The sequence below is a fragment of the Ranitomeya imitator genome, chromosome 6 (genome assembly GCF_032444005.1).
Source record: "Ranitomeya imitator isolate aRanImi1 chromosome 6, aRanImi1.pri, whole genome shotgun sequence".
NCBI lineage: Eukaryota > Metazoa > Chordata > Amphibia > Anura > Dendrobatidae > Ranitomeya > Ranitomeya imitator.
In genome coordinates, this window is record NC_091287.1 from 242,401,532 (window position 1) to 242,423,979 (window position 22,448).

At 44.9% G+C, this 22,448-nt stretch overlaps 1 protein-coding gene across 1 annotated transcript in view; it reads left to right on the forward strand.

Moving 5' to 3' along the window:
- Window positions 1–22,448, forward strand: part of LOC138643350 (NFX1-type zinc finger-containing protein 1-like) — a 245,980-nt gene that overhangs the window by 198,920 nt on the left and 24,612 nt on the right. The window contains exons 13-14 of the mRNA XM_069732272.1: window positions 17,038–17,192; window positions 17,568–17,713. Of these exons, the coding sequence (XP_069588373.1) occupies window positions 17,038–17,192; window positions 17,568–17,713 (301 nt within the window). The remainder of the gene's footprint in view (window positions 1–17,037; window positions 17,193–17,567; window positions 17,714–22,448) is intronic.

A 22,448-nucleotide genomic window follows, 5' to 3' on the forward strand; every position in this document is an offset into this window, starting at 1 on the left:
CCCCTGGTCTTCCTCTAATGAGTGCCACAGCATCCATTTTTTCTTCTTAATGCAGATGTACATTGCGCAATATCTTGCAACTGTGATGTGACAGTCTGCATAGGAGAGACAAGTTCTGCTTTAAAAGTTTCCTGCAATGCTTTAATTAGATCTGCAGTGTGTACCATAGTATCCCCTTGCGGGGGAAAAGCCATCCGAACTTGCTGCAGCATTTACTTGCGGTGTGGAAGCTGGAGGAGCTGTAGTGGCGGCGGCCATTTTTGAAGCGCTGGCTCCTGTGAGGAGATCAGCAATCGGGCAGATTACCGGCTGTGCAGGGCCTCCCTTCTTTGGCATCGCATACCATGGAGCTCCTCAGTATGTAAGGACTTCACCGGTGCTAAAATCGGCATGATCCGTGTGCTTGTTGGGACTGTATATATCTTGCTGGGGAACGGAGCTCAGCAACGCACGTCCGTCGTGATTGAGTCCTGCACATGCACCCTAAATTTTTTTTATATATTTAATCTGGAAAATAGGCAGTGTTTGTACCATACCTCCCAACTTTTGAATAAGGCAAAGAGGGACACAGGTAGCGTCGGCCATACCCCTGACCACACTCATTTCACAACTAGTCACACCCACATTCACGCCCCAACCACACCCATTTAGCACTTCTGATCACACTGTTTCTTAAACATTAATTATAAACAGAAAAAATATGGCCATACAGTGCTCCATACTGTATAATGGCCACACATGATGCTTCGTACAGTATAATGGCCACACAGTGCTCCATACTGTATAATGGCCACACATAATGCTCCATACTGTATAATGGCCACACATGATGCTCCATACTGTATAATGGCCATACATGATGCTCCATACTGTACAATGGCCCTACATGATGCTGCGTACAGTATAATGGCCACACAGTGCTCCATACTGTATAATGGCCACACAGTGCTCCATACTGTATAATGGCCCCACATGATGCTCCATACTGTATAATGGCCACCCAGTGCTCCATACTGTATAATGGCCCCACATGATGCTCAATACTGTATAATGGCCACACAGTGCTCCATACTGTATAATGGCCACACATGATGCTCAATACTGTATAATGGCCACACAGTGCTCCATACTGTATAATGGCCACACATGATGCTCAATACTGTATAATGGCCACACAGTGCTCCATACTGTATAATGGCCACACATGATGCTCAATACTGTATAATGGCCACACAGTGCTCCATACTGTATAATGGCCCCACATGATGCTCAATACTGTATAATGGCCACACAGTGCTCCATACTGTATAATGGCCACACACGATGCTCAATACTGTACAATGGCCACACAGTGCTCCATACTGTATAATGGCCACACATGATGCTCAATACTGTATAATGGCCACACAGTGCTCCATACTGTATATTGGCCCCACATGATGCTCAATACTGTACAATGGCCACACAGTGCTCCATACTGTATATTGGCCACACATGATGCTCAATACTGTATAATGGCCACACAGTGCTCCATACTGTTTAATGATCCCACATGATGCTGTGTACAGTATAATGGCCATTGACACATGATACTCCATATTGTATAAAGGCCACAGTGCTCCATACTGTATAATGGCCCCACATGATGCTCCATACTGTATAATGGCCACACATGATGCTCAATACTGTATAATGGCCACACATGATGATGCCAGTGTACTGTCCCAGCAGCTCTGCTTACAATGCAGGCAAAGTTTTCACCACCTGTCTCTGTCCACACTGCTGCCTCACAGATCCTGCACATTACAATGTAACCCAGCTCTGCGAACTCTGCATACACTCAGACAACACCACTATCTACTGGCTCCACTCCATAACTGCTGTAGCATATAAAGGAGATATATATATATACTGTGCCTATGACTAGCAGGCTGCACTGGATTGCTCTAACAGCTGCCACTACTCCTGGTTATAATGCCTTGTACTGTAAGCACAACAGGGCCAGCTGCATGTATGTGTGCAACACACACATACTGTACCTCAGAATGTCCTGTCTCCCTCTCTGAACCACCGCCACGGAAGAAGAAACAGAGGGGGCATGGCCTAATACAAGGGGGTGGGTCGGCTGCTTTCCTTCTGGCTGTGCGGGAGAAGTAGAGTCCCGTGTGGTACTGCGGGGCACAGCCTCAAAATTGGGACAGTCCCTCAGTATGAGAGACTGTTGGGAGCTATGTTTATACAAAAAATGTTACAAAATGGATAAAACAATGCAATATATACAGTCACATGAAATAAAAAGAGAACAAAGAGAAATGTACTAAACAAAACAAATGTACTAAACCTGTGTCATGAAAATCTCACATATTCTAGTGTAGGGAAGAAAGCATTTATTGAAATGATATAGCACCACATTGCACTGTATCTTCCAGGACTGACAATTACTATAATGATGATAATAAAAATAATCTTTATTTTTATATAGCACCAACATATTCCACAGCGCTTTACAGTTTGCACACATTATCATCGCTGTCCCTGATGGGGCTCAGAATCTAAATTCCCTATCATGGGGCTCACAATCTAAATTCCCTCTACATCTTTGGAATGTGGGAGGAAACCAAAGTACCTGGAGGAAACCCACGCCAACACGAGGAGAACATACAAACTCCTTGAAGATTTTGTCCTTGGTGGTATTTGATCCCGGGACCCTAGCTCTGCAAGGTTGCAGTTCTAACCACTGAGCCACCATGCTGTTTTGAAACCGCTGATTTTATTATATAAAAACCACACCCACATACCTCCTTTGTGAGATCACATGGAGACTGGTAATGGGATGTGGCTAGGGTCACAAAAATTAAGAGATTACCAACTTTCAGGATATCTTGACCTATGGAGCTCTCATTTGGGAGATATTAATGCCATATTTCCCATCAAAATTATAGTTATCCATATATTATGTGTAAGCCTCTAGGTTTAGATAGGGGCGGGACAGGTCTCATGAATACTTTGGAACTCTGAGGGAACCGTTACTCGGGGTGGCCATGCACTGCAGCTTCCTCATGCACAAGATGGATCCACTTGCTCACACAGACACAATTGATAGAGTCTTTATAAACACTTGAACAGTGTAGTTTAATATCACAGCACATCCAGTGCAATTCAAGTCTCTTAAGCACAGGCTTCATAAACCGTACAACTGATTCTTAATGGCACATTGACTAATAACACTAACAGTCTCTTTTGCTAGCACAGATAAAGAGTCTTTACAAAGGCACAGTAGTACACAGCATTCCTTCTAGCACAGTGAGATAGAGAGGAGGGGGGTGTTGTGAGTTCTGTTTTTGGGCTCCCTCTGGTGGTTACTGATGGTACTGGGTGACTTGTCTTTCCTGGGTTTCTGGGTTCCACCTGTTCCATCAGCATATGGGAGTTTCCTATTTAACCTGGCTTTGCTGGCATTTCCTCGCCGGTTATCAATGTATCCAGTGTGTCTTGTTACCTCTGCTCCCTGCTCCTAGAACCTTCTGGACAAGCTAAGTTTGGATTTTCCTGTTTTGTGTTTTGCTTAATTTGGTTTTTAGTCCAGCCTGCAGATATGTGATTCTCTGCTGCTGGTTGCTCTAGTGGGCTGAAATTGCTTTTCATGTACCATGAGTTGGCACATGAGTTCAAGTAATTTCAGGATGGTTTTTTGAAGGGTTTTTCGCTGACCGCGCAGTTCACTTTTGTATCCTCTGCTATCTAGCTTTAGCGGGCCTCATTTTGCTGAAACTGTTTTCATACTACGTATGTGCTTTCCTCTCATTTCACCGTCATTATATGTGGGGGGCTGCTATTTGCTGTGGGGTATTTCTCTGGAGGCAAGAGAGGTCTGTGTTTCTTCTGATAGGGGAAGTTAGATCTTCGGCTGGAGCGAGACGTCTAGGATCATCGTAGGCACGTTCCCCGGCTACTTTTATTTGTGTGTTAGGTTCAGGGTCGCGGTCAGCTCAGGTTCCATCGCCCTAGAGCTTGTTTGTATCTGTGCTTGTCCTTTTTGTGATCCCCTGCCATTGGGATCATGACAGTATAACCGGCCCACAAAGTGTTAATTGTATTGGCTGAAGTAGGAGGATAAGTAGTCTGAGGAAGTTTTTTTTTTTTTTTTTTTTTTTTTCCCCTCAGAGTTTGCTGCCTAGCCTTATTGCAGCCTGGCTACTTCCTCCTCCTCTTAATCTTTGAATGGCTCTGATCTCAGCTGTTTATCATGGACGTCCAGAGTTTGGCTTCCAGCCTGAATAATCTTGCCACTAAGGTTCAAAATATACAGGATTTTGTTGTACATGCTCCTATGTCTGAACCTAGAATTCCTGTCCCAGAGTTTTTTTCTGGAGATAGATCTCGTTTTCTGAATTTTAGGAACAGATGCAAGTTGTTTCTTTCTTTGAAATCTCGCTCCTCTGGAGACCCTGCTCAGCAAGTCAAGATAATTATATCTTTCCTGCGGGGTGACCCTCAGGATTGGGCATTTGCATTGGCACCAGGGGACCCTGCGTTGCTTAATGCAGATGCGTTTTTTCTGGCATTGGGTTTGCTCTATGAGGAACCTAACCAAGAGATTCAGGCTGAAAAAGCTTTGTTGGCCCTCTCTCAGGGGCAAGATGAAGCAGAAATTTATTGTCAAAAATTTCGGAAGTGGTCGGTACTTACTCAGTGGAATGAGTGCGCTCTGGCTGCAAAGTTTAGAGATGGCCTTTCTGAGGCCATTAAAGATGTTATGGTGGGGTTCCCTGCGCCTGCTGGTCTGAATGAGTCTATGGTTATGGCTGTTCAGATTGATCGGCGTTTACGGGAGCGCAAACCTGTGCATCATTTGGCGGTGTCGTCTGAACCGTCACCTGAGATAATGCAATGTGATAGAATTCAGTCCAGAAGTGAACGGCAAAAGTATAGGCGGAAAAAAGGGTTGTGCTTTTATTGTGGTGATTCAGCTCATGTTATATCAGCATGCTCTAAACGCACAAGAAAGGTTGATAAGTCTGTTGCCATTAGTACTTTACAGTCTAAGTTCATTCTGTCTGTGACTCTGATTTGTTCATTATCATCCATTTCCGTCGATGCCTATGTGGATTCAGGCGCTGCCCTGAGTCTTATGGATTGGTCATTTGCCAATCGCTGTGGGTTTAGTCTGGAGCCTCTGGAAGTCCCTATTCCTTTGAAGGGAATTGACTCTACACCTTTGGCTATGAATAAACCTCAGTACTGGACACAAGTGACCATGCGTATGACTCCCGTTCATCAGGAGGTGATTCGCTTCCTGGTACTGTATAATTTGCATGATGTTCTAGTACTTGGTCTGCCATGGTTACAAACTCATAATCCAGTCCTTGACTGGAAATCAGTGTCTGTGTTAAGCTGGGGTTGTCAGGGGGTTCATGATGATGCACCTCCGATTTCTATCGCTTCATCTACTCCTTCTGAGATTCCTGTGTTTTTGTCTGACTATCGGGATGTTTTTGAGGAGCCTAAGCTCAGTTCGCTTCCTCCTCACAGGGATTGCGATTGTGCTATAAATTTAATTCCGGGCAGTAAATTTCCTAAAGGTCGTTTGTTCAATCTGTCAGTGCCAGAGCATACTGCTATGCGGGATTATGTTAAGGAGTCCTTGGAAAAGGGACATATCCGTCCATCTTTGTCCCCTTTGGGAGCAGGTTTTTTTTTCGTGGCCAAGAAAGATGGTTCCTTGAGGCCTTGTATAGATTATCGTCTTTTGAATAAGATTTCCGTAAAATATCAGTATCCTTTGCCATTGTTGACTGATTTGTTTGCTCGCATTAAGGGGGCTAAATGGTTCACTAAGATTGATCTTCGGGGTGCGTATAATCTTATACGAATAAAGCAAGGTGATGAGTGGAAAACCGCATTTAATACGCCTGAGGGCCATTTTGAGTATTTGGTAATGCCTTTTGGACTTTCTAATGCTCCTTCAGTCTTCCAGTCCTTTATGCACGATATTTTCCGTGAATATCTGGATAAATTTATGATTGTGTATTTGGATGATATTTTGGTTTTTTCTGATGACTGGGAGTCTCATGTTCAGCAGGTCAGGAAGGTGTTTCAGGTCCTGCGGGCCAATTCCTTGTTTGTAAAAGGCTCAAAGTGTCTCTTTGGAGTCCAGAAGATTTCTTTCTTGGGGTATATTTTTTCCCCTTCTACTATTGAGATGGATCCCGTCAAGGTTCAGGCTATTTGTGACTGGACGCAGCCTACATCTCTTAAGAGTCTACAGAAGTTCTTGGGCTTTGCTAATTTCTATCGTCGTTTTATAACTAATTTTTCTAGTGTTGTTAAGCCTTTGACGGATTTGACTAAGAAGGGTGCTGATGTTGCTAATTGGTCTCCTGCGGCTGTGGAGGCCTTTCAGGAACTTAAGCGCCGGTTTTCTTCTGCTCCTGTGTTGCGTCAGCCAGATGTTTCGCTCCCTTTTCAGGTTGAGGTTGATGCTTCCGAGATTGGAGCGGGGGCGGTTTTGTCACAGAGAAGCTCCGATGGCTCAGTGATGAAGCCATGCGCGTTTTTTTCTAGAAAGTTTTCGCCGGCTGAGCGGAATTATGATGTTGGTAATCGGGAACTTTTGGCCATGAAGTGGGCATTTGAGGAGTGGCGTCATTGGCTAGAGGGTGCTAGACATCGTGTGGTGGTCTTGACTGATCACAAAAATTTGATTTACCTTGAGTCTGCCAGGCGTCTGAATCCTAGACAGGCTCGTTGGTCACTGTTTTTCTCTCGTTTCAATTTTGTGGTTTCATACCTGCCAGGTTCAAAGAATGTGAAGGCGGATGCTCTTTCTAGGAGTTTTGTGCCTGACTCCCTTGGAAATTCTGAGCCCTCTGGTATCCTTAGGGATGGGGTGATTTTGTCTGCTGTCTCCCCAGACTTGCGACGTGCTTTGCAGGAGTTTCAGGTGGCTAAACCTGATCGTTGTCCGCCTGAGAGACTGTTTGTTCCGGATAATTGGACCAGTAGAGTCATCTCCGAGGTCCATTCTTCTGCGTTGGCAGGTCATCCTGGAATATTTGGTACTAGAGACTTGGTGGCCAGGTCTTTTTGGTGGCCTTCCTTGTCGAGGGATGTGCGTTCTTTTGTGCAGTCTTGTGAGGTTTGTGCTCGGGCTAAGCCTTGCTGTTCTCGGGCCAGTGGATTGTTGTCACCTTTGCCTATCCCGAAGAGGCCTTGGACGCACATTTCCATGGACTTTATTTCCGATCTCCCTGTCTCTCAAAAAATGTCCGTCATCTGGGTTGTGTGTGATCGCTTTTCTAAAATGGTTCATCTGGTACCCTTGCCTAAGTTGCCTTCCTCCTCTGAGTTGGTCCCTCTGTTTTTTCAGAATGTGGTTCGTTTGCATGGGATTCCTGAGAACATCGTTTCTGACAGGGGATCCCAGTTTGTGTCTAGATTTTGGCGGACTTTCTGTGCTAAGATGGGCATTGATTTGTCCTTTTCGTCTGCATTCCATCCTCAGACGAATGGCCAGACTGAACGAACGAATCAGACCTTGGAAACTTATTTAAGGTGTTTTGTTTCTGCTGATCAGGATGACTGGGTTACCTTTTTGCCGCTGGCCGAGTTTGCGCTTAATAATCGGGCTAGTTCTGCTACCTTGGTTTCTCCTTTCTTTTGTAATTCGGGGTTTCATCCTCGTTTTTCCTCTGGTCAGGTGGAACCTTCTGATTGTCCTGGAGTGGACATGGTGGTGGATAGGCTGCATCGGATTTGGAGTCAGGTGGTGGACAATTTGAAGTTGTCCCAGGAGAAGGCTCAGCAGTTTGCTAATCGCCGTCGCCGCGTGGGTCCTCGACTTCTTGTTGGTGACTTGGTGTGGTTGTCTTCTCGTTTTGTTCCTATGAAGGTCTCTTCTCCTAAGTTCAAGCCTCGGTTCATCGGTCCCTATAGGATCTTGGAAATTCTTAACCCTGTGTCGTTTCGTTTGGATCTCCCGGCATCGTTTGCTATTCATAATGTGTTTCATCGGTCGTTGTTGCGGAAGTATGAGGTACCTGTTGTTCCTTCTCTTGAGCCTCCTGCTCCAGTGCTGGTGGAGGGAGAATTGGAGTATGTTGTGGAGAAGATCTTGGATTCTCGTGTTTCCAGACGGAAACTCCAGTATTTGGTCAAGTGGAAGGGTTATGGTCAGGAGGATAATTCTTGGGTGGTTGCCTCGGATGTTCATGCTGATGATTTGGTTCGCGCTTTTCATAGGGCTCATCCTGGTCGCCCTGGTGGTTCTCGTGAGGGTTCGGTGACCCCTCCTCAAGGGGGGGGTACTGTTGTGAGTTCTGTTTTTGGGCTCCCTCTGGTGGTTACTGATGGTACTGGGTGACTTATCTTTCCTGGGTTTCTGGGTTCCACCTGTTCCATCAGCATATGGGAGTTTCCTATTTAACCTGGCTTTGCTGGCATTTCCTCGCCGGTTATCAATGTATCCAGTGTGTCTTGTTACCTCTGCTCCCTGCTCCTAGAACCTTCTGGACAAGCTAAGTTTGGATTTTCCTGTTTTGTGTTTTGCTTAATTTGGTTTTTAGTCCAGCCTGCAGATATGTGATTCTCTGCTGCTGGTTGCTCTAGTGGGCTGAAATTGCTTTTCATGTACCATGAGTTGGCACATGAGTTCAAGTAATTTCAGGATGGTTTTTTGAAGGGTTTTTCGCTGACCGCGCAGTTCACTTTTGTATCCTCTGCTATCTAGCTTTAGCGGGCCTCATTTTGCTGAAACTGTTTTCATACTACGTATGTGCTTTCCTCTCATGTCACCGTCATTATATGTGGGGGGCTGCTATTTGCTGTGGGGTATTTCTCTGGAGGCAAGAGAGGTCTGTGTTTCTTCTGATAGGGGAAGTTAGATCTTCGGCTGGAGCGAGACGTCTAGGATCATCGTAGGCACGTTCCCCGGCTACTTTTATTTGTGTGTTAGGTTCAGGGTCGCGGTCAGCTCAGGTTCCATCGCCCTAGAGCTTGTTTGTATCTGTGCTTGTCCTTTTTGTGATCCCCTGCCATTGGGATCATGACAGGGGGGTTGCTGAGGGAGATGATCCCTGTGACAAAGTAGCATAGCTACTGGGGGGGGGGCAGAGGGGGTCATCACCTCTGGCCTGGTCACATGCAGGGGCCCAGCAAGAGTCAATGCCGCGTTTTGATGAGGCAGAACACCGCACAAGATGAGAGCAGAAAAATGCCGGCTCCCTTGCCTGACGGACGTTCTGCAGCTGATACCACAGTGGAGTCTCATCCTGCACTGTACGGTGTCAGCTTTATGACCTGAGGAGCTTCTTCACGGTCGCAGTTTGGTGCACACTCAGATTGGCTCAGACACACTGGGTCCTAGTGCCCACCCTGCATTTCTCTGAAGCTTCCTGGTCCTGCCTCACTGACTGCAGACTTGGTAACTTAAGTGGCATGTCATGGTCACTGGGGGGTGAATGTGAGAGGATGGGGGTATTGTGAGGGCTGAGGTGGGTAAGGGACGACAGGGCACTGAGGGGTGAATGTGACAGGATGGGGTATTGTGAGGGCTGAGGTGGGTGAGGGGCGACGGCACTGTGGGGTGAATGTGACAGGATGGGGGTATTGTGAGGGCTGAAGTCGGGGAGGGGCGACAGGGCACTGGGGGTGAATGTGAGAGGATGGGGGTATTGTGAGGGCTGAGGTGGGGGTGGGGCGACGGGGCACTGGGGGAGTGAATGTGACAGGAAGGGGGTATTGTGAGGGCTGAGGTGGATGAGGGGTGACAGGGCACTTGTGGATGAATGTGAGAGGATGGATGTATTGTGAGGGCTGAAGTGGGGGAGGGGTGACAGGACACTGATTATTGTACTGTTTTTTTAGGAGATTATATGCTATTTCATGTAATAGTTGCTCTCTGGGGACTGGAGATGGGGAGGTCGGGGGCTTTTGACACTTACCAGCTGGGTCTTTTACGAGTATTAGTAAAACAAGCTCCCCTATAGTAACCATGAGCTGCAACACATTGATAGGGAATCTTCCCCCCTCTCCCCTCGGGACGTGTATGACCTATTAATATGGGCATACATGTGATAGTTGTTCTATAGAAAAGCCGGCAATTCAGCGCGGTGTACAGTAAAATCACACTGACAGGTTAGAATAGAATAGCTAAAATAAATGTCTACACATAGAATAGGTATATATATATATGTGTCATTGAGACACATATATATATATATGTATTTATATTTCATACAGCACTAGATAGCAGAAAAGCCGGTAATTCAATTGCCGGCTTTTGCTATCTCCTTCCCAAACCCGACAGAATATGAGACATGGTTTACATACAGTAAACCATTTCATATCCCTTATTTTTAAACATATTCCTCACTAATAATGTTCCAAGTGTCTGTGTGCAAAATTTGGGGGCTCTAGCTATTAAAATAAAGGGTTAAATCACGGAAAAAATTGGCATGGGCTCCCGCGCAATTTTCTCCACCAGAGTGGGAAAGCCAGTGACTGAGGGCAGATATTAATAGCCTAGAGAGAAACCATGGTAATTCCCCCCCCCCCCCGGCTAAAACCATCTGCCCCCAGCCATGCCAGAAAAGGCACATCTGTAAGATGCGCCCATTCTGGCACTTAAGGTACCGTCACACTAAGCGACGCTGCAGCGATACCGACAACGATGTCGATCGCTGCAGCGTCGCTAGAGAGCTGTCACACAGACAGCTCTCCAGCGACCAACGATCCCGAAGTCCCCGGGTAACCAGGGTAAACATCGGGTTACTAAGCGCAGGGCCGTGCTTAGTAACCCAATTTTTACCCTGGTTACCAGCGTAAACGTAATAAAAACAAACACTACATACTTACATTCCGTGTCTGTCCTCTGGCGATCTGCTTTCCTCTGCACTGTCAGCGCCGGTCAGCCGGAAAGCAGAGCGGTGACGTCACCGCTGTGCTTTCCGGCTGGCCGGCGCTCACAGCCAGTGCAGAGAAGCACAGCGCCGGTGGACAGACACGGAATGTAAGTATGTAGTGTTTGTTTTTTTTACGTTTACACTGGTAACCAGGGAAAACATCGGGTTACTAAGCGCGGCCCTGCGCTTAGTAACCCAATATTTACCCTGGTTACCAGTGAAGACATCGCTGGATCGACGTCACGCACGCCGATCCAGTGATGTCAGCGGGAGATCCAGCGACGAAATAAAGTTCTGGACTTTCTTCAGCGACCAACGATCTCCCAGCAGGGGCCTGATCGTTGGTCGCTGTCACACATAACGATTTCCTTAACGATATCGTTGCTACGTCACAAAAAGCAACGATATCGTTAACGATATCGTTATGTGTGATGGTACCTTTAGCCTCTCTCTTCCCACTCCCGTATAGCGGTGGGATATGGGGTAATAAAGGGTTAATGTCACCTTGCTATTGTAAGGTGACATTAAGCCAGGTTAATAATGGAGAGGTGTCAATAAGATACCAATCCATTATTAATCCAATAATAGTGAATGGTTAATAAAACACACACAAATTAGGAAAAAAGTATTTTATTGAAATAAAGACACAGGGTGTTGTAATAGTTTTTTTATACTCTCAATCCAATTGAAGACCCTTGTCACCTGAAACAAAGTTAAAATAAAGAATCAACAATATCCCATACCTTCCGTCGTTCAGTCTTGTCCCACGCTGTAAATCCATCTGAAGGGGTTAAATAATTTTACAAGCAGGAGCCTGCTAATAGCCGCCCCTGCCTGTTAAATCTGGGGAATGAATGGAAAGCAGGGGAACGTAGCTACCTAGACTTGCGGTGCTGCGCCCCCTGCTGGCATAACCTCACATGAACTCGAGTGTGGGAATTTTTCTGAATATTTTCTCATGCTCGAATTCAACTAGATCCACTAGTTCTTCCAATACCTTCTGGTGGTCTGATGTCTAGAGAATGGGCTGCTGAGACGAAATGGCGTTGTTTCTGTTAAGTCCGGTCCTGCCTGCGTTCTTCTTTTTCTCCAGGGGTGTTGTTGTGTTTTTGACTCTGTTGTCCCCCCACCAAGAGGAGATATAGTGCAGCGGGAATCCTGGGGAAGTTCAGGACATAAGTATAATAGTAGAAGAGGAATCCTATGATTCGCCTCACCTCCCCGACAGTAGAGGGTCACTTGTCTTTTAAGGCCACTACCGGAGTGATTTCTGCTGGGTCTATGGTATATCAATCTCCAGACACAATATTCTCTAGAAATCAGACTTGCCTTTTGAACAGTTCACACCTCTTTGGGGTCAACTTAACTCCGTGTTCTTGATATCGCTGAAGTATGGTCCTCACGTATTCAACATGCTCCTGGAAGGTTTTTCTGTGTACCATATTGTCATCCAAATGCAGCTGGCAGATATCATCCCTCAATCCTTCTAAACATGTCTCCATGCTCCTCTGAAATTCTGCTGGAGCTGAACTGAGCCCAAACATTATATGGATCCACTCATATAATACCTATGGTGTGATGAATGCTGTCAAGGGTCTACTGGATTCCTCGACAAACCCTTGGTGGTATGCCTTACTCTGATCGAGGACAGAGAACTAGGTACTTCCTGATAGGCTATCCAGCATATTTTGGATCTTTCGTATCGGGTGTTGATCAGGTGCTGACTTTCTGTTTAGTTCCCGGTAATCACAGCAGAGTCTTAACGTACTGTCCTTCTTCCTAACACAGATAATAGGAGGAGTAACTTTGACTTTTAATACCCAACCTCTGTTGATTAAATACTCTTTCACTCCACGGTGTAATGGTTTTGGCATTGACATGTAACTTCTAGTTACTGGGGTCGTGTCTTTCAAATTGATTTTCAACTGCAACGATGGAATACAGCCTATATCAGAGTCATCTTTAGAGAATGCATGACACTCTTCTCTCAGCATCTGTTTAGTTACCGCTAGATCTTCAGCACACAAGAGTTCCAGGGGTACTGGAGGATCCCAGGATCCCAAGGTGGGTCGTGCAATTTCCCTCCCTTATGACTCCTGTTCCTTGGTGGGGGAACTGAATTCACGGTAGACCCCTGGGCGAGTCTCACACTGGTTGGATATACCACTTTGACGGTTTTGATGTGACTTAACACAATATTTGGATCCATTCTAATTTTGTGTTTCGTGTTATTCATCTGCGGCACTGTAACTCAGACAAAACCACCAGTAGGAATCGTAAGCACAGTCTCACCTTGAAATAGGCATTCTGGAAGTTTGGAGGAGTCTTTTAGCATGAACAGTCTCTTCTGGACTTTTCTTCCAGGTTCCACCCGGACTCCACACCTCTCTCCCATCATTTGGTTTGCAGGATTGATGGATGGGCGCAGGCCTACCTTGACTTCTTTCAGGTCCATTCTATTCTGTGCTTTCTTTACTCTATGAAACATGTTTTCCACCACAGCGTTGGGTATGGCAAGCAATGTGGCAATTGCATCCACCATCAGTGTCCCTGACTGTTGCGTGATGACCTCACTGATTGCATAATAACCCAGGATAGGATCCTCTGCCACATTCTGATCACTGGTCACGAGAAAAGATACCAAAAGCTCAATGGTGTTGCTGTTCTTCGTGGCCCTGAGTTGGAAAGTCACTTCCACCCAGCCTATGAAGGGAATTTCGGTCAGGTTGACTGTTGCTAAAAGAGTTCTTTTAGTGACTGAAGGCAGGTATGTGGCAGGTGGTGCCTTCTCCATTTTTCATTTAAAAGGCTTGCTTGGGCTCCTGCGTCCCACGGTGCTTTTACCAGGAGTCGATCTTTCTGGCACTGTATATAGCACCTTTCACTGGTTAGGCTGATGAGGCTATCTTTACTCACTGAGGAATCCTCCTCCCAGGAGTATGACAGTGGACACATACTGCACACTGATTTGATGAATGGCACGCTGGGTATCTTCTTTTGTAGAACCCACTCCTGGGTCTGAGAGATACAGATTCTGGCCTGGAACTAATCAACTCTTTTACCTCCATCAACTCAGCTCACAGTTCTCCTATTCTTGCCAGTCAGCATTGGCTGTCCTCCCTTTTGTTGGTGGTTTAAGGTTTACTCTCGGCGGTGGTACTGGAGGGTCTTCATAATGATCTTTGAACTGGCAACCGGGGGTCTCCAACCTCAGCTGACTCATATTGATGGTGTTAGGAGCAGAGCCCATTAAATTCTGTTCGCTCTCTGTGTCAAATATAAAATACAGTTTTTATAGAGTCTTGTGCTTGGGTGCAAGGAAACACAGAAGACACAGGCTTGTTTAAGTAGTTCTTGTATTACTTCATACAAGTAAGGGTTAACACAGTTGCAGGCAGGAGACAAGATAGGCAGGAATAAACCTTAAGTCCATCTAGTCACAGAAACAGGTTAAAGGTTCTCTTTCTACTTCCCTTGCCAATGTTGATGGTAAGCTGAGGGATTCCTAAGTCCACACATGTCCAAGGATCTGAAGTAGAAGGTGGTTAGGATAATAAGTCCAAGTCTTCCAGGAGCAAGGTGACAGGTAAGCTGCAGACTTGATTCTGAAGCACTGATTAAACAGCTGATGCTGCTTAAAAGGGCAAGTGGCAGAGAACAGGGCGGAAACATTGAAACTGAGAACTCCATGCTGGTTAAGGGCAAAGTAGATACAGCAGAACAGAAAGCAAAATTGCCGACAGGGAAAACTAGGTTCTATTAAAAATAACAGCAGATATAGCAAATTGTCTAAAACCTTACACTCTGACTCCAAACTAGCTACCTCATTTATTTTTTCAATTAGGACTTCGTCCAGAATGTCAGGATCTTCTAAGTACTGTTTCAGCTGTACCAATATCTTTGCTCATTAAGCCCGTTCCCAATAATCTCAAGAACTTCCTCTGGACTAACCCAGCATCAAACTTCTCTTCCGCTCCTACATCCATGGATGCGAACAACAGTGTATCCTTAAGTTCAATGTCTCTGAGCAAGAAACTTTGGGGTGGAACAATTCTGAAGTATTCTCTTTTAATAGTGCCCTTTTAAAATCATCTTCAACTGTGGTAGGGTCAATTGACTTTTCATCTAGCATACTGTGCATGTTCAGTCCTGGGCTGTTAGCTTTCAACACTTCCTCAATGATCTCATCTGGCTGGTAGCCTTTCTGTAATCCTACATCGATCTGGTCTGACAAGTTCATACAAGACAGTTTCTCTTTCTGCTCACACTCTCCAATCTGTCCCAGGATCTTGAACTCTTTCCTTATGGTGATTTATGGTGTTGGAGAGTACTGGTTTCCTGATTTATCTAGCCCAAGCAGGGTCAAGGTTCTGTCAGAGTCTGTCACACGTTCAGAGGGTTGGGTAGATTTCTGCAAGGCTGTTCTTAAGGCTTTCAATTGTTCTCCCAATTCCTGTAGCTCTGTCTGCGGAAGGAGATTCCCACTCTTGGTAATTGGCGCCGCCCCTCCATTTTCCAACTTCAACCCGGTTAGAAACTGTGTTAGCTCCTGGATCAACATCCCCATGACATGTTCAGCTTCCTTCTTCCCCAGCTCATCCATCTGTGTATTAATGGCGGCTACAAGTTGTCTGCGGGAGCGTGCTTTAGAGATCTGTTCTTCTGACATCTTTATATGCTCTGCTACTACTCACAATTCTTCACATGTTAGCTGAAGAAGCAGTTCACTTACCCTGTCCATTTGTATTTCCGCATCCATTGCTGCTAGTGAGCTTTCTTTAAGGCTGGTCCCCTTTAACTGGTGTAGTAGAATTAAGTTGAGTTGCTGTGCTGCTGTATTTTTCAGTCACTTTGCCTCATTTCCCTCTACATGCTAATTCCCGCACAGAATTCCCTGTACGGGCCACCAATGTTACATGTATGTCGTTAAGTTCAGATAGGGGCAGGACAGGTCTCGTGAATTCTTTGGAACTCTGGAGGAACCGTTACTTAGGGTGACCATGCATTGTAGCTTCCTCATGCACAAGATGGATCCACTTGCTCACACAGGCACAATTGATAGAGACCTCATGAACAGATGAACAGTGTAGTTTAATATCACAGCACGTCCAGTACAATGCAAGTCTCTTAAACGCAGGCCTCATAAACAGTACAGCTGCTTCTTAAAGGCACATTGACTAACAGTCTCTTTTGATTGCACAGTTCAGCACAGATCGAGTCTTTACAAAGGCACAGTAGTACATAGCATTCCTTCTAGCACAGTGAGATGGAGGAGGGGGGTTGCTGAAGGAGATGATCCCTGTGACACAATTCCTTCCAGTCCATATCTTCCTGCTCCTGGTAGACTTTTTCAACTAGCAGTAGAGGGGTTAGTCCAGCTGCACTCTTTAATGGAATCCTGTGTTCTTATGGTTCACTTCCCCGAACCTTTGTGAGACACAGATCAAGCACCACTCACCCCTTCAGCTGCTGCCAGAATAGTAAACAAGTTCCCCAAGATCCCCATGAGGCTCTGCTAACCACTCCCTGTTTCCTATGACTGTGTTAACCCCTCTAGTTGCTGGATGCTTTTGAAGCAGCAGCACTACTTCTGCATGTCACACATACACAGTAAACATGGTATACTGTATATATTGTCATCCATCTGCCCAATATTAATTTGGAAGTGCTATCACGACCACCCAGTGATTTAAGACAATGCACTACGTTCGTCACTTCGTCATGACGCCAAAAATATGTCTCTCATATCTGTCATATTTATGCCGTTCATAAAAAAAATAAAAACCCAATATTCATATTGGAGTCTGGACTGAAGAATTCTGCTTGCAGTTTTCGGGACAAAGGGATGCACGGAACATAAATCTGTCACCTCTGTCACCTCCCACATTCTTCTGCAAGCTGGGGATGGACTTTGTGTCTTTGATCCTTCATGTACCCAACTTTAATAACCTGTTTACAGCGGGGGAGGAAGGGGTCCCCACTTTAGTGGTCATGTGGAGTTTAATATAGTGCTACATTTTGCTCATTTAATCCATAATGAAGCCAGGCTTCAATGTTACTATTAGAACCATGAGATGACTTTATAGATTTTACAATTTCATCAATGACACTAACATACCGTACATTATTTTTGCAGATGCTGGAGATCTAAATATTTGTGTGACATCCGCAATGAAATATTTACAGTGGAAAACCTCTACCAAATAGTGGTCAACAGGATGACAGAACTCAGGAATCAAGAAGACCTGCTTATATTACAAGAGGCTGACATTATTGGCATGACTACCACAGGTTAGATATAGGATATATATTCAAGTGTGTGCATGTGTGTGTGTCCTGGCCAGAACGATAGTGTTATAGCTCCCCCATAGATCGTGGCTACTGGATGTCTTTAAAAAAAAAAAAACACATCTCTAGAAGAAGACAAGTTAGTGCAGTTTGGGGTGATCATCTCAAAGAGGTTTCATTGTAGATATAATTACATGTGATTGCGTGCATGATCCATGAACATTCTAATTATGTGAAATAGTCTTAGCTTTAGGTTTCATAGTTCAGATTTGTGATGGCCATTTACCATACATTTTTATAGGCCGTCATGTATGTTTTTATTGTCTACATTGTCACTAATACGCTCTAACATTTTACTTGTATTTCACTTAAATTTAGGTGCTGCCAAGTTCAGAAGGTTGCTCCAAAATGTTCAACCCAAAATTGTGATAGTAGAAGAAGCAGCTGAAGTTTTAGAGGCTCACATCATTACTACCCTTAATTCCAGTTGTCAACACCTTATACTTATTGGGGACCATCAACAGGTATGTTCTGATATATGTTTTTACATGTATATAATACATTCTGGTATATGTATGTAGTATATAGCTGTGCATGTACGGTAGATATGTGTATATATACATACTGTGTATCATGTAGAAAGTATAGTTAATAACATATTTAAAAAACTATTTTATTTGGATGATGTGACCCCTAAGGACCACAGAAACAGCACAGGGGAAAAACCTGAATGGTAAGGATAGTCACAATTCATCATTCAGACTCCTTTCACAGTGTCTTTTTTTTCATTCTTTAGATTTTTGAGGATAGATATTTCAATTTTATTGTGATCATCTTTTTGCTGTTTTTATGTCAATTTTGAGAGCATGGTGTGATATTGCATAAAATACAACATGCAGTGTATGCAACATAATGAATTACATTAAGCGAAAATATTGTCAATGTTGTACAGGTTAACCCTGTAGAAAGCTGTTGTGGAAAAGTTGATTGAAAGTACCGTGTATACTCGAGTATAAGCCGAGATTTTCAGCCCAAATTTTTGGGCTGAAAGCGCCCCTCTCGGCTTATACTCGAGTCACGGTCTGTGGCAGGGTCGGCGGGTGAGGGGGAGAGGGCGCTGAGGCATACTCGCCTAGTCCCGGCGCTCCTGACGTTCCCCCTGCCTGTCCCACGGTCTCCAGGTGCTGCAGCTCTTCCCCTCTTCAGCGGTCACGTGGGACCGCTCATTAAACTCATGAATATGGACTCCACTCCCATAGGGGTGGAGCCACATATTCATTCCTCTGAGCGGTGCCAGTGACCGATGACAGGAAGAGCTGCGGCACCCGAAGACAGTGTGACAGGCAGGGGCAGCGTCAGCGCCGGGACTAGGTGAGTATTATATTCACCTGTCCGCGTTCCACACGCCGGGCGTCACTCCATCTTCCCGGCGCCGCTCTGTCTTCCCGGAGTCTCTGCGCTCTGACTGTGCAGGTCAGAGGGCGCGATGACGCATATAGTGTGCACGGCGCCCTCTGCCTGAACAGTCAGTGCGGAGAGACGCCGGGACCGAATGCCGGGAGCTGCAAGCAAGAGAGGTGAGTATGGCTTTTTTTTTTTATTATTGCAGCAGCAGCAATGGCACAGATTTATATGGAGCATCTATGGGGCAAGAATGAATGGTGCAGAGCACTATATGGCACAGTTATGGGGCAAGAAAGAACGGTGCAGAGCACTATATGGCACAGTTATGGGGCAAGAAAGAACGGTGCAGAGCACTATATGGCACAGTTATGGGGCAAGAAAGAACGGTGCAGAGCACTATATGGCACAGCTATGGGGCAAGAAAGAACGGTGCAGAGCACTATATGGCACAGTTATGGGGCAAGAATGAACGGTGCAGAGCACTATATGGCACAGCTATGGGGCAATAATGAACGGTGCAGAGCACTATATGGCACAGCTATGGGGCAATAATGAACGGTGCAGAGCACTATATGGCACAGCTATGGGGCAATAATGAACGGTGCAGAGCACTATATGGCACAGCTATGGGGCAATAATGAACGGTGCAGAGCACTATATGGCACAGCTATGGGGCAATAATGAATGGTGCAGAGCACTATACAGTTAGGGCCAGAAATATTTGGACAGTGACACAAGTTTTGTTATTTTAGCTGTTTACAAAAACATGTTCAGAAATACAATTATATATATAATATGGGCTGAAAGTGCACACTCCCAGCTGCAATATGATAGTTTCCACATCCAAATCGGAGAAAGGGTTTAGGAATCATAGCTCTGTCATGCATAGCGTCCTCTTTTTCAAGGGAGCAAAAGTAATTGGACAATGGACTCTAAGGGCTGCAATTAACTCTGAAGGCGTCTCCCTCATTAACCTGTAATCAATGAAGTAGTTAAAAGGTCAGGGGTGGATTCCAGGTGTGTGCTTTTGCATTTGGAAGCTGTTGCTGTGAGCAGACAACATGCGGTCAAAGGAACTCTCAATTGAGGTGAAGCAGAACATCCTAAGGCTGAAAAAAAAGAAAAAAATCCATCAGAGAGATAGCAGACATGCTTGGAGTATCAAAATCAACAGTTGGGTACATTCTGAGAAAAAAGGAATTGACTGGTGAGCTTGGGAACTCAAAAAGGCCTGGGCGTCCACGGATGACAACAGTGGTGGATGATCGCCGCATACTTAATTTGGTGAAGAAGAACCCGTTCACAACATCAACTGAAGTCCAGAACACTCTCAGTGAAGTAGGTGTATCTGTCTCTAAGTCAACAGTAAAGAGAAAACTCCATGACAGTAAATACAAAGGGTTCACATCTAGATGCAAACCATTCATCAATACCAAAAATAGACAGGCCAGAGTTAAATTTGCAGAAAAACACCTCAAGAAGCCAGCTCAGTTCTGGAAAAGTATTCTATGGACAGATGAGACAAAGATCAACCTGTACCAGAATGATGGGAAGAAAAAAGTTTGGAGAAGAAAGGGAACGGCACATGATCCAAGGCACACCACATCCTCTGTAAAACATGGTGGAGGCAACGTGATGGCATGGGCATGCGTGGCTTTCAATGGCACTGGGTCACTTGTGTTTATTGATGACATAAGAGCAGACAAGAGTAGCCGGATGAATTCTGAAGTGTACCGGGATATACTTTCAGCCCAGATTCAGCCAAATGCTGCAAAGTTGATTGGACGGCGCTTCATAGTACAGATGGACAATGACCCCAAGCATACAGCCAAAGCTACCCAGGAGTTCATGAGTGCCAAAAAGTGGAACATTCTGCAATGGCCAAGTCAATCTCCAGATCTAAACCCAATTGAGCATGCATTTCACTTGCTCAAATCCAGACTTAAGACGGAAAGACCCACAAACAAGCAAGACCTGAAGGCTGCGGCTGTAAAGGCCTGGCAAAGCATTAAGAAGGAGGAAACCCAGCGTTTGGTGATGTCCATGGGTTCCAGACTTAAGGCAGTGATTGCCTCCAAAGGATTTTCAACAAAATATTGAAAATAAAAATATTTTGTTTGGGTTATGTTTATTTGTCCAATTACTTTTGACCTCCTAAAATGTGGAGTGTTTGTAAAGAAATGTGTACAATTCCTACATTTTCTATCAGATATTTTTGTTCAACCCTTCAAATTAAACGTTACAATCTGCACTTGAATTCTGTTGTAGAGGTTTCATTTCAAATCCAATGTGGTGGCATGCAGAGCCCAACTCGCGAAAATTGTGTCACTGTCCAAATATTTCTGGCCCTAACTGTATGGCACAGCTATGGGGCAATAATGAATGGTGCAGAGCACTATATGGCACAGCTATGGGGCAATAATGAACGGTATGGAGCATCTATTTTTATTTTTGAAATTCACCGGTAGCTGCTGCATTTTCCACCCTAGGCTTATACTCGAGTCAATAAGTTTTCCCAGTTTTTTGTGGCAAAATTAGGGGGGTCGGCTAATACTCGGGTCGGCTTATACTCGAGTATATACGGTAATGGGTAATCGTTGTGTTGCTATATTACTATAAAGGCATGTGCACACGTTGCGGAAAGGTGTGCGGATTTTTCTGCACTGATTTTATTAAATCCGCAGGAAATCTGCACTGCGGAATTACAGCGGTTTTACCATGTTTTTTCCGCGTTTTTTGTGTGGATTCCACCTGCGGTTTTACACCTGTGGATTCCTATTATGGAGCAGGTGTAAACCGATGTGGAATCCGCACATAGAATTGACATGCTGCGGAATAAACAACGCTATGTTTCTGCGCTTTTTTTTTCCGCAGCATGTGCACTGCGGATTTTGATTTCCATAGGTTTATATGGTACTGTATCCACAAGGAAAACTGCTGCCAATCCGCTGCGGATCCGCAGTTGCAGCTTTCTTGGATAACATGAAGCTTCAAATAAAAACAATTGATATGGGAACCTTTATATGACAACCAAAACCTATTGTGGCAATCACAGTTTTTGTTTGATGTACTGTATTTAATATCCATTTTAGAGTCTCCTCCCTTGTTTCATTGTAAGGTACAATACACATATAATAATTTAAGCCAATTTAGCAGAACTGAACTGGTCCCAAGATTAAAGGGACATTGTCACCTGAATTTGAAGGGATCAATCTTCAGCCATGGAGGCGGGGTTTTCGGGTGTTTGATTCACCCTTTCCTTACCCGCTGGCTACATGCTGGCTGCAATATTGGATTGAAGTTCATTCTCTGTCCTCCGTAGTACATGCCTGCACAAGGTAATCTTGTATAATACGGATCCGTAAAATACGGTAGATAGGAGCTGGGCCATAGAGAATCATTGTACCTTATGCAATCCGTATTTTCTGCGCCTCTCATACGTCCGTATAACTCGCAAGTGTGACGCTGGCCTAAGGGTATGTGCACACGTTGCGGATTTGCCTCTAGAATTTTTTGTGCGGATTCTGCATCTCTTGGCAGAAAACACAGGTGCGGATTTGATGCATTTTTTATGCGGATTTTGTGCAGATTTGCTGCGGATTTACTGCAGAATTTGTGCGGATTTCATGCGTTTTTACCCCTGCGGATTTCTATAATGGAATGGGTACAAAAACGCTGCAGATCCGCACAAAAGAAGTAACATGCTCCTTCTTTTTCTGCACCATTAGCACAGCTTTTTTTTTTTCTTCATTGATTTACATTGTACTGTAAATCACTTGTGGATCTACAGCTTTTCTGCACAGTAAAAAACGCTGCGGATCCGCAGGAAATCAGCAACGTGTGCACATACCCTAA